This window comes from Dreissena polymorpha, chromosome 16 (genome assembly GCF_020536995.1).
Source record: "Dreissena polymorpha isolate Duluth1 chromosome 16, UMN_Dpol_1.0, whole genome shotgun sequence".
Lineage (NCBI taxonomy): Eukaryota > Metazoa > Mollusca > Bivalvia > Myida > Dreissenidae > Dreissena > Dreissena polymorpha.
In genome coordinates, this window is record NC_068370.1 from 22,568,490 (window position 1) to 22,581,940 (window position 13,451).

The following is a 13,451-nucleotide window of genomic DNA, read 5'->3' on the forward strand; positions in this document are numbered from 1 at the left end:
TACGACGGTGTCCATGATTGCATACTCAAATTACCTTTAAGTGCGAGAAAACGTTACAACTCATAGCTCACTTCATTGATACCAAGACATAAAGGACTTTCTATAACGCCATTTAAAAATATGTTAAAATTGAAAAATATATAAAACAAGTACAAACTCGAACTACGTGCCGTATTCCATAACACGTGACATCAAGACATTTTGTTCACTAATTCCAGCTTTAAATAATAGTTCTAGTACTTGTAAATGGTATTTATCGAGACATTTGGAGAAAGTGACACGATCTGAAATATTACTCCTCACGCTTAAGTGTGAACCGAATGATATTAAGGAAAAAGAATGATTCTTATGATCGCTGCTACACGTTTGTGTCCTTTGCATACGTGCCTACGCATATTATATTCACATGTTGTGTTATGTCCGAATTGATTTTCATATATAAGTTTCTGCATTAACCAATGGAGGAACGACTGTTTCTGGTTTGCTTCAGAAATCTATCTGAATCCAAGTTTAACATAACATAGCTATTTTCATAGACATTATATTCATCAAAACTCGAATGCGTATATTCCATCAGTACACACATATATAAGATGTCCTTACTAATCTTACTTATCTCAGAAAGGAAGGATATTTGTAATTGTCACAAAATGTCACAAGACGCTTAGGTTAGATTAAATACTTTGTAATATTGTACATTCGTGCACAGTTGAAGAAATTACCAATATCAAACGATGAATAGAACTACAACTAAACGTCTTGCCTTTTCGTTAACATCTACAAAAGGAAACAGAGCTATCCACTCTAAAATTTTGAAACTCGAAGTATTGAATAATACAATCGATAAGTTTAGCACACAAGACATGTTCTGAGTGAATTTATATTGTTTTTTTAAACAATATAAACATGAGATATTATATTAATTTAGGAAACACTGACTGATTTAAATTCAGTCAGTTTCATAAAACTACTACTTACATGATAAATTCCGTTCTAGGTTATTTGTATTGACTGCGACGTGTTTACATGAAAATTTAGACAAATCTGAAAAACAGAATAAGCGAAGCATTCACATTTAATATCAATATCTTAACATTAGTATCACAGGATATAATTATTACTAGAAAGTGAAACTCAGGATGGTCCCTTTCTTTCACCTTATTTTTGCAGTACACTTTCCAGTTTCAGTTTGTTTTGTTATTTAAAAACATTCAACACACTGGTATTGCGTTAATTTATTTCCTACATTATAAACAAAGCTTTGCATTAAAGGTCGTGCTTAATCGTGAAAGGCTTGTACCATGTTGAAGATAGTAGCAATGTGGCATATTTGGCAAAAGAGTTTTAACATATTGTAATAGTCACTGAATATATAAAATGAAGGTTATATTTATAAAAAGGCCAAACATGTACAATACAAATAAAACGTTAAAGTCATTAAGCTGGGGGTCACCGCTTTCGAACGCTCGGTGCAAAACATTTCAACCGGTGTAATGGCCTAAAGGACCTAAAACTCACGCCAGAATTATTCACAGATGCGCACAAGTAAATAAACGTTACCATTATAGCCCTGTTATTCAAATTAAAATGCAAAACATAATACAAGTTCATTTAATTGCAATGTTATTACTCAATGGTATTATAAAACAACAACTTTTTGAGGCACGATGCAATTTAATAAATACAATTATCAAATACATTTCTTCTTCTGGGCACAAATTCATAACGTTACATAATTAAATATTTTCTCCGTGAATTCGGATTCCATTCCGCAACCTTATAAAATGCATGTGGATGCTGAAATGAGGCAAGTCATGAACAATCTATAACCTATGACACCACATTGGTGGTAGTCTTTATATAAAAATAATGGAACAAATACGTTAATCGCAATCGTATGAATACAAGGGCATATTCAACACTTGTTAAAAAAGCAGGTATGCCTATATACTGCTATCATAACTGTATGTTTTTCAAACATTGACAATCAATCAATTATCCAATCAAGACATCCATATATATTAGGGATGGCATCGAATACCAATATCGGTATTCGAATGTTCGCAAATTCATTCAATCGAATATTCGAATATTCGCATAAAACGGCTGGATTGATTTTACCTTGTTATGTGTTAATTTCCATTGGTTTGTAAGTTATATCCGTTTGCTAAATACGAGGCTGTTTATTAACGTTGCTATCGAAAAATTGTATCGCTGTCGACTAATACTATGACCGATACTGTGATCGGGCACAAATAGAATGTAAACCATCGTGTCATAGAATTTTAATTTTTAATGATTCCACAGATTTGTAGCAGACCGCGCATATGTAAAACTAAGTTTACACACATAACACGATGCGGTCTTCTTATCCACAGACCGTGTAAAGTATTCCATACTGCAGAAGGGGCTGGTGGCATTTTCAGATTTGAATTATGATTCCTTGATGATTGTTTAGTTTATATCATCTGTTACTTTTGAGTAATTCACATTATTTAAATGTCTGTTCAAACTGTGATAACAAAAACTAAATTATTATTCGCAAGTAATTTGAAGCCCTTAATTGGTACCTAATTGACAAACAACAGTTCGGGCCCTTTCTTATAGTAAGTATATTGCATTGCGCGATTTGAGTAATACACACATTTAAATGGCTGTACATACTGTGGTCACAAAACTTAATTAATATTCGCCAGTCAATTGAAACCGTTAATTGGCACCCCATTGGCAAACAACAGTCGGGGCCTTTCTTAGAGCGTGTATATTGCATTGCGCAATCAACACTGATACGGGCCGCGTTATCAGTTTGACACGAAGAACGTCGCGTCAAACATGTTACTCCCAGGTGGTTTCGGTTGCTTTTTAGTAAGCGGTTCGCAGGTCATTAAATATTGGTGAAATTACGTTTGAATAAAAATGCGAATTTGCGAATATCATTTTTATTATTCGAATGCTGACCATTCAATCGAATATTCGAATATGCGAATACTTTTGCCATCCCTAATATATATATATATATATATATATATATATATATATATATATATATATATATATATATATATATATATATATATATATATTTATATTCAATATGCAAAACAACATGGGCAGTTTAGAAACATCAAAACACTAATTTCATATGCATACACAATCAAACACAAATAAATATTGAATCTTTTTTTATTATTTATAGTATTTTGATTTTCAAAACACCGATTTTCATGTTTAGTTTAAACTAACCTTTTAAGGAGCATTATTTCAAACATGGTGCTGGTTTAATGTTCCATAACAGATCAGGCATAAACATTATTCGTAATATAAAAACAGTTCTTTTTTTATCATTTGGCATAATTCTCCTCTTCTTTCGAGTCAGGTACATGATAGTTGCTTCGAATCCCTTTATCGTTTCAATCTGAGAAAAACGTTCCGTACATAAAATTGTCTGCACAGGATGCGAACAGGTTTGTTCTATTTCATAACTATGAAAACTTAAGGTCTAAAATCCCAGAACATGATCAAACTAGAATACTTGCTGGCAAGTTTTCCCTCTTATAAGTGGAGATGTCCAAACAAATCAATACCTCTGCATATCATATGTATCATCAACTATATTTGTTCTTTGCAAATAACCTGAAATAGGTGCATTACAGCGTTCAGACTTCCATATTTTCCTTATAAAATATGGCTTATAAGAGGGATCAACTCATCCACCTGGTTGTTTTCTATTTTTTGTTAAATCTGATATGTTTGCCGTCGGGCGTATTAGTCTACTCCCACTGTCTTCATATTTTAAACTTCTAAGCGCCAAACGGACCTAACGTAGGAAAGTTTATTTTATCACGTCACTATTTCGTTGATCCCGTCCATGTTTATAAACTAGAAAGTAGAAAGGCCAAAAGTTATTGCCATGTCTTAAAAGAAATTGCAATTTTTATAGGTGGTTTACTGCAAAATATTTCCAATATTTATCTGAATACTGCAGAGGCTCTAAGACCTGGAAAGCGGAACACTTATGTTCAATCATACAAAGTCCTATCAATATGATGTAAGTAACTATAAGCCATAAACCCCTACCTAATTTCATAAATAAATGCATTGTAAGAATCTTATACAAATGCACATTCAATCATTAAAGAGCTGCATACTGTTAAACCTCATTCCAATGTGAATTCACATTAAAATATTCCACGTTCAATCAAGAAATCTCCGTCTATTACACCTATTGTAATTGTTGCGATGATTGACGAGGTAAGAGCTGTATTATGTGATATTTCGAAGGCATTTGTTAGAAAACGACACGATGGACCCATTCATAAGCTGCGACTCGACGGAATTTCGAACAATCTTTGATCTTGGTAAACTGACTATATAAATGACAAGGCAAAGTTTTTATTCTAAATACAGATTTTAGTCTAAAGATATAATATTCGATGCATTATATATTAATATTGGCATTTCACAAGGGTTAATACCAGGACCCTCCTTTTTCTGACATATATTACTAAATATAGTCAGTGATTTCCATTCTTAAGCCACTTTTGTGATGATAACAGACTTCCCGAAACTCAACAGCATTCTGTCAGATATTTGGACTTACTGGTCAGAGTTTTCGGTAAGACTTTAGGTTATTCTTTCAGATACGACCCTTGATATATTTGTGGACATTTCGGTTTTTGCTGCTAGTCATTTAACTGTCGATGGAGCTAAAAACTATTCATGGGCACAAAAATGGTTGGTTACTTTAAATCTATAACAAATATAAATCCTTAATAATATCTTAAACGTAAAGTCGTCCAGTTAACCGCATTTTCTTTCTTATGATTGGGAAATCAACGAAGTAACATATCACAATTATTGAGGTTTAAATACAGAATTCGTGTTCAAGGAATTACCCAAGTGATTCCATCAAGTAAAGACGTGTCAATGGATATATTTAATTATGCCGTTTGAGTTTATTCTTGGTCGTTAATCCCTTCGTACTATATATTTAACTTTTATGGACCATTATAAAAGTATCACTTTGTAAGAAATTGAAACATTAAAGATATACAACGGGATGTCACCGAAGCACGAATAATCACATTTGGCACAACACAAATCATCAAACTAGTGACATTTACATATTTAAACAACTAGGAGTTTGAAACGCACATTTCTTTCTTATATATAAGAGGTTCAGTGCTCTCACCGAACCATATTTCTGTACGATTCTCCCTTCTAATGATTGTATAGAAATTATCTTTATCAACATTCGAAACCTCTTTTGTATATCTGAGTAGTTCTCTCGATGATTTCTTGATTCGATCTTAAACCCATGGGCTCAGCGTGTACCAGAGTCAGTACAATTTGTCCATAATATTTAGAATTTAAACAAAACCCATCTAATGTTATAAGCGTATTTTTTTAATTGTAAAAGTTAAAATGAACACGAATGCTTAAACAAAGTGGAAAGTCCACATTGTCACTGTGGTGCAATCGAAAATGCAAATCTCTTTTCATCAGATGCCCTACTTACATTGGCAAAAGAGTAATCGTTATTAACAATATGTCCTCTTTTCAACATTTCACATTTCAACTGCTTATTCTCGGTTTTTAAGACAAAGCATATGAAACAAATTATTTATTTTGAAACGTCTTCACTTTAACATTCGAGCAAGTCACAGGTTTTTATTGTATTTAACATCAGGGAACAAACCAAATGATACTATCAATGTCCTATCCACAATCGTGTCTTCTCTTCTCTAAAAACAGATCATGTTAACGATATAATAAAATATTTCTAATTGTACTTATTTTTTCTCGAATTCTTTTTTTTTCATTGTTGTCGTTCATTTTTAAATGATTATTAAGTTTATTTCTTCACTACTTTTATACTTTAAAAAAACACAGTTTCAGCAGCTTATTCAAAATGAAAGAAGGAAGGCATAGCATAAGCCTATATGTTTTTTGCTCAATAGTCTTCAATTTATTGTTAAGCATATATATACCGTTTTATGTTAGACATAGGTGTCAAATGAAATGTAAACGTCATGTATGTGATGCTTACGTGTATTGACTTTATACACATTGTTTAAACAATAATGAAACCCCAGTTACGCATATACGATAAAATTCGTCTTACATGTATATGCACGATTGCGCTTGGTTTTGACAAGTGTCCGAATAACAAAACAACACACAATAACTTAATAATCAACAGTGAATAAACTATGAAGACCGCTTCGGATTGGTCAATGCAAAAAGGGAATGATTGTTACACTATTGTACAGGGACCAGATAATTCAGACTAATGCACATATACATGTATTCACATTAAAGTTTAATTATTCAAGCACCCATTTTCCTTTTCCCCAGGGGTATTGAAGGACTACCTCCGAGAACTTCCGGAACCGCTCGTCACCAACGCCCTTTATCAGATGATGCTTGACGCGCTGAGCGTTAGACTTCCAGGTGACCCCGACGGGAGCGCTAAACTCATGCTCAGTATTCTGGAGTGCCTTCCAAAATCAAATCAGGTACACTTCCGATACATTATTTAGCCTTCCCCAATTACCATCAAATAACCACAAGTAAAATGTCAGTATGAATTTTCCTTTTTTTTATAAATAACTTAACAGGTTACCCATAGCTTGATAATGCACTCGTTGTTTTAGTATCGTTGGCAAAATGCATTTTTTACAGGTAAGATTCCTTAGGAGTGTAATGTTTTAGTTACATATTTGTTTTTCCAAATACTCAGTCAGTATTTGTAGTATTGTACTTCATTTGGTTGTTTTTAAAACTTGGAATAAGGTTATCTTGCGTACCATTGTAATGTTCTTGTTGTTTTTCAAAATCAAATCGGGGTATTATAAGAAGGATTGTAATTTATTTCGTATCATCTTGAGATTTCCAATTTTACTCAAGTGAGCATCTGGAATATATATTTAATGTTGTTCTGAAGTGTAATATATCCAACATCTTAAAATGTCAGCATCTATGCCATGATAATTTCCCTTAATTATAATGGAATTTACCAATAGCAATCAGTTGTTCAAAGCGTCAGTATAATTTTATGTTATGTCGTAAGATTTGGCGTTTACAATAAAATCAGTTGATTATTCGTAGAATTGTAGCTTGATAAATAAATGTATTCGTCATATCGTAAGCTATTCTGAACACAATGTGGTACTCATCCGTAGTATACATTATCTATTAGCAATTATACATTACTGGTTTGTTAGCATAAGTAGGATTCCATTTCAGTATTGGCAATATTCCGAATCGGTTGTGAATAGTGATTAATATGTATAGTTGTGCAATTGATGACATAATTTAAAACAGAAAAGCAGCAAAACAATCGACGTTGCACTCACTATCAGGGTTATATATATGTTCTTGTTGTTGATTAAGTACTTGCTTCATGAGTGTAAGTACGTGTGAATTAGAAAGTATAATGCGTAGATTCGTATGTATGTTTCTGGCGGTATTTCGAAATCTAACAGGTTTGCTTTATTGCACCTGGCGTGTTTGCTTCAAATTAAAGACGGCTTGCATGAACAAGGAAATACTTTAAGTCTTGAAATTTTTTCTTCTAAACACACCAGGAACACGAAACTTATTTATGAACATGTCTTTGAACAAACATGACCTGTTCATTAAATATGATCTATTAGTTTATATATAACATGTAATTGTAGTACCTGCGCTTCAAGCTTTAACCTTGACAATATTGCTAATATTATTTTAATATTTTCATTCGCCCAATAATCATTGATACGTGAATACATCATTTTTATCTTTTTTGCAAGCAACAAACATGACTTTGTTTGTGTAACAAACAGATTTCTACATGTAATGGAATACATTTACATGGATCACTTCGAATACATACTTATATTTCCCCAAAGGTCTTGTTCAACATCCTTATCTTACTTCACCGGGAAATCTTAACAAGTTAACGGATTTGTACCATTATTGTTGATGTCAATGTATTATTGTAATGCCTTCATAGCATTGATATTATCACAAGGATTTTAGTCAATAATAGAAAAACAATAATTATATAAACTATTAACAGGAAAAAGTTGTTTACAACATGTTATGCTTCTCATAATGCTGAAGGCATTAACTATTATTTACCGAAATAGCCTTAAGTACTTTAAGTCACGGTGTTGGTAATCTAATGAGTGTAATGGTTTATTAGATATTTATATTTATGATTATTATATATGCCGTGAACGCCAAGAAGAAGATATTTAAACATACGAATACCATGCCATCAAGACATTTCAGACTTTTGATTAAACGGCTTTTTGTAGTAAAAAAAAGAAATGTTTTCGGTCAAAATCCTTGTTTTCAGTTATAGATTAGATCCTAATACTTTTATGAGCAATCCTTTGAGAAATGCATCGTTTTGGGCAGATTCATTGTTTCATATTTTGTAATGTTTTGAACATTCAATATCTAATAACTTAAGAAAGGTTCACGAACGGAAGATACTAAATATTTATAAATAGTAATGGTACATTGACATGTATTAATTATAATTTTTCATTTGTTTATTTCAAAAGGTGATTTTTTTCTCTGTTTCATGTTTTTCCGATTATCAATATTAAATTTTCATTTAAAAGAGTACACTCGTATATTACTTTCGTGTAATGACAATAGTGATGTGCGATTCAATCTATGTAATGCTTGCACGTTAAAAGTCCGATCGTATAAAATAATGGTTTACGATCTAGATGCATAACCTTAGAAACACTCTTGCTGATTATATATTTTGTATTTGTATATACGAAGACGTAAGCATTAAACACACAAAAACATAAGAGCAATTCACTAATATAATATCGTGCAGCTGTCATTCTAAGATGGAATAATATGATTCTGTAGGATACCATGTCACTGATGCTGAACCATCTGCACAAAATTGCTGCCAAGAGTGAGAGGAACAAAATGGGTCTCGACCAACTGGCAACCTGCCTGGGACCCGTATTGCTATGCCCGTCGTCCGTCGGGGCCGCAAGCGACACCATGGAGTTCCGCAAACATATTGACGTCCTCAAGTATCTTCTGGAGGTGTGGGGCGAAAAGTTAAGTACCGGTAAGCAGTCCACAAACGATAGCTGTTTTTTTCTCAGACATTCTATGGACTGGGCACGTGTTCACCAAACAATTCTTAATCTTAAGTCTTTAAATAAAGAATATTCTTTAAGTTGATATATTATTAAGAATTGCTTGATTGTTGAGTCAAACTTGGCATTAAATACATCTATCTTTATCATTCTTGGTGAAGAACATTTTGTTCATGGCATAATTACCAGTGGAGTCCTGTATATATTCAGACACAGTCTAAGAATGGTTTGGTGAATATGGGCCTAAGATATTTAAGCAAAGAAAATAACGAATAATTGAACTAATAACATTATAATGTAGGTGAAGCCTCAGGTCTTAATCCACATGTAAATTATCAACACATAGCTTATATTATATTATTCGTGCGGAGAGGTTTAGAAAATGGTTACTTCATAAAGAGAAATTTAAAAAAATGACATTTATGCAAAATCATATATTTAGAATAATATTTATTATTTTAATGATTCGTTTAATGAATGGTTGGGTCAAGTTGATTAAAACTAATAGAATTTATACAATCAGTACAAAAGTCATCAGCGAGTCACTGGCTCAAGATAAATGTCATGCTTCAAGGTAAAAAGTTGAGGCCTCTATTTTTGTGTCCGGTAAATAGTTTAATTGAACGATTTTTTTTTAAAGCGTGCTTAATATGCATGCTCAAATTTAAATCACATTTCAAGTTCCAACGTTTGAGCCCAATTTTTGTTTCCGCTCAATATTTCCGAAAACATGTGAAGAATGTTCATCCTATGTTAAGGTTATTGTGAAAGTGTGAAGATGACATGAGTCAGATATGCCTATTCAAGGTCAGAGTCATGCTTCAATGTCAAGAGTGTGAGCCTCACCTTTTGTGTCAGCTCCATCTGTCCAATGCCCTTTATGTTTTCATTAAATATTACATTATAACGATTTGTAGTAGGAATACGTTAATAACGATATGTCAAGGTGAATGTCACATGCGAATGTCTACAGTTTCCTCTGTATTGTATAGACGGTTAGTAACTTTAGTAAATATAAAGACTAACGGGTGTTAATAATTTATGCCATGATAACGTTTCTGGACGTCCATTTTTTTATGACTCTGGTTTTGTCTTGAAGCTCTGCATAGTTATTTTAACTATATCAACATCGTTTATTCATGACTCATAGGTCACTTTTACCATAGAAACAGTTGGACTCGTGCTGAGGGTTATTTGCTTTTGCAAAAAGCTCATAGTGAACACTTAAACAATCTTTATACAGTGAACACTTTTGAAGACTTCTTTTCCAAACTCTTATGCTATGGATCGTCATATTGGGTGTTAAGCGTAATGCAATGGATCTGTACCAAGTTTATTCATATCAGGCCCCTATGTTCAAATAGTTAATATTAACTTTATTAGCAAATTAATAAAAAAAGAGATCTTCTCTTCAAGGAAAAAGCCGGAGGTGTGATATGAAGAATGTAACATTGTCGTGTTGATTTCAAGAAGTTAAGTTAAAATCTTGCAAATGTGGCTTTAACTGACAAATATCATTATATGTATTTTGAACCACGAAAATCAGTGTTTAATATTTGGTATATAACATTAAATTACGGTTTTCTTCTGAATTGTATAAATATAATCTAACCTCGCCAAAGTGGTTACTTTTTAAAATAGACTATAGAAAGAAAAATACTGTCCTCTCTATTCTCACAAGTCTGAGATGTGTGATAATTAGTATATATCATCGTTTAGTTGTCCTGCACTATTTTTGTTCAAATGATTCTGTTATGTTTAAACTTACATGGTAAGTAATCACTTGAATCACTTGGTAACTTTAATCAATGAAAGAAACATAAATTGTCTGCGCCAAAAGATACTACGCAGGTGAGCGATATAGAGTCGTTAAGGTCATCTTATCAAACATGCCAACATTGACTATACATCACAGCATTTTATATTCCTTATTATTTAGCGGCATATAATGTCTGTTTGTTTCTGCAGATATCTGTTCTATGTTTGCAGAGGGCTCCAAACCGTCCAGCAGTGCAACTTCCCCAAGGTCCGATAACTCGATAATTCATATGAAGCCGAATAACACCACCGCATGATTTATAATAATGTGTTTGAAGAAGGGACAGCCGAAAATCCAATATGAAGATCATGCAAAAGTGACCTATACTCCGGTAGCTCTCTACTCCGGTAGCTCTCTACTCCGATAGTTATATACCCCGTCAGCTCTCCTCTCTGGTTGCTCTATAATCCGGTTGCTCTATAATCCGGTAGCTTAATACTCCGTCGATATATGTAGCTTTCCTCTTCATTAACTCTATAATTTATCGGTAGCTCTACCCTTAGCTTTAAACTCGGCCTGTAGCTCTCCTTTCCGGTTGCTCTATATTCCGGTAACTATGTACTCCTCTACGGTAACTCTATACTACGCCGGTAGTTCTTTTCTTCGGTTTCTCTATAGCTATGTACTCCGCTCCGCATAAAGCCTATCAACTTTACAGCACTATAGTTTCAAACAGTTGTTGTACCATGGTGTATTTAGTATTATATTTCTAAAACAATCAAATATGTTCACAAGTCGAACGTTCAACCTTATCCTTTAATTACAGAAAGAGAATAAACTCGCATACACTTTAAACAATTATATTAATTTGTATTAATCATTAAATACTCATATAATAATTAAAAGAAAATTACCTCGTATTATCATTGAAATAGAACTGGCTCTTATTTGGAATGTAAAAGGTCAATCACATGTAACTGGTTAATCTATTTAAGTAATCGTCATATTGTTTGCACGTGATCTCTCTTCGAAAACAAAAGTTTAATTATGATCGCTTATGATGCTAACATGTCCGGTCATATTATGATTGGAATATACAATTTACGGTCCATAACGTCTTCATTTCTCGAGGAAAAATAAACAGTTATTGCTCATATGTCATCATCTTTGCGAAACAAATGAAAAGAGCCAGAAAAATAATAAGAGTTTTAGACAAAGATATACAATAAATATGGACTCAACTATCGTCAGCACAACATGTTTTGTGTACATACACGATTTAAAACTCAATTAGATTAAACTGTCCTTAATTTAAGAAAGTTTGTTATTTGAAAATAAATGTATACACAATTGAAAGGCCATAATGTTAACGCATTTTAATCATTCATTTCCCAGCTTCATGAGTCAAACACCCCTAGGTCATTAATTTAATTAAATTACTTCCATTGCATCATCATTGTTCGCCATGTCATGGCGCGTTTGAGCAGTGGAAGCCCACACAAACGGTGCTAAAATTAATCATTTGGCGTTTTTGCTAACGAGTATCGATGGGCACTCACATATAATGTTTATTTGTGGAACAATTGGGAATTCAAGACTATATTATTGAGTTTGTGATCGTGTTAGTGTAAGAAATGTTTATGTTGTTATGAATTGAAGATAATTAATTTATTATAATGCATTTAACTTCACCATGTGATATTATTTTTTAATGTTATTTTTGCCTTACTAAAAAGGATGTACTTTTGTTTTAAATACCAATTCCTCTTTATCTTACCAGACTAAAACGTTGCATTATATGATTTTTGAAGAAAAAATTCTTTTGATGTGAAATTAAACATTACATTAATGTCTTCAAAATGAATACATATTGTGTAGTACAGTTAATCGTCAATTTCTTAGATGTTGAAACTGAATGTTAACGTTTGTACGACCAAAACATTTAAAAATGTATGTTCATTTGATTTTCAGTTTGGCACGTGTTATAGAATATTATTTTTATACTATGTCAGATAGTTTTTTAAACAGTATGTAATAAACTAATAACAATATATATAAACATTGACTTTAAAGGTTTTTAAAGGTTTCTGGTAAAAGTGTATGTCAATGATTGAATGTACTTGTTATGTTTATCTTAAAGCTAACTAAACTTATCATTATTATATAATGTGATAGATTTGTTAGTTTATTGTTTGTTTAGAATCATATAGAAATGTAGAAATATATGATTGTTTAGTTGTAGCAAGAGTGATTGAAGAGTCATAAAGATATACGAAACAATGGATCTTAGTATCAATATTGAAATGTAGTGTGTTGTTTGTTTTGCATTCCACTTTTAGACGTATTTGATATTCTAGATGTTTATATGTATATGCAAATGGTTGTGAACTTTGCAATGCCTGCTTAGATAGAACTATGTTAAGTGATTCATATTGCTTGTATAAAAGTAATGATACAATTGCAAATATCTTCGACTATAAATAGAATTAGTATGTTACTTGAATACATTTACTTAATACAAAATACCATTCATGTGTAATACATCGTATTTTTGCTATTAAGTAATTCATCTA

At 32.2% G+C, this 13,451-nt stretch overlaps 1 protein-coding gene across 1 annotated transcript in view; it reads left to right on the forward strand.

Moving 5' to 3' along the window:
• LOC127861710 (rho GTPase-activating protein SYDE2-like) overlaps positions 1-13,160 on the forward strand; it is a 32,970-nt gene extending 19,810 nt beyond the window's left edge. Inside the window, exons 5-7 of the mRNA XM_052400397.1 lie at positions 6,358-6,518; positions 8,878-9,088; positions 11,109-13,160. Of these exons, the coding sequence (XP_052256357.1) occupies positions 6,358-6,518; positions 8,878-9,088; positions 11,109-11,194 (458 nt within the window). The 3' untranslated portion in view covers positions 11,195-13,160. The remainder of the gene's footprint in view (positions 1-6,357; positions 6,519-8,877; positions 9,089-11,108) is intronic.
• Positions 13,161-13,451: the final 291 nt, after the last annotated feature.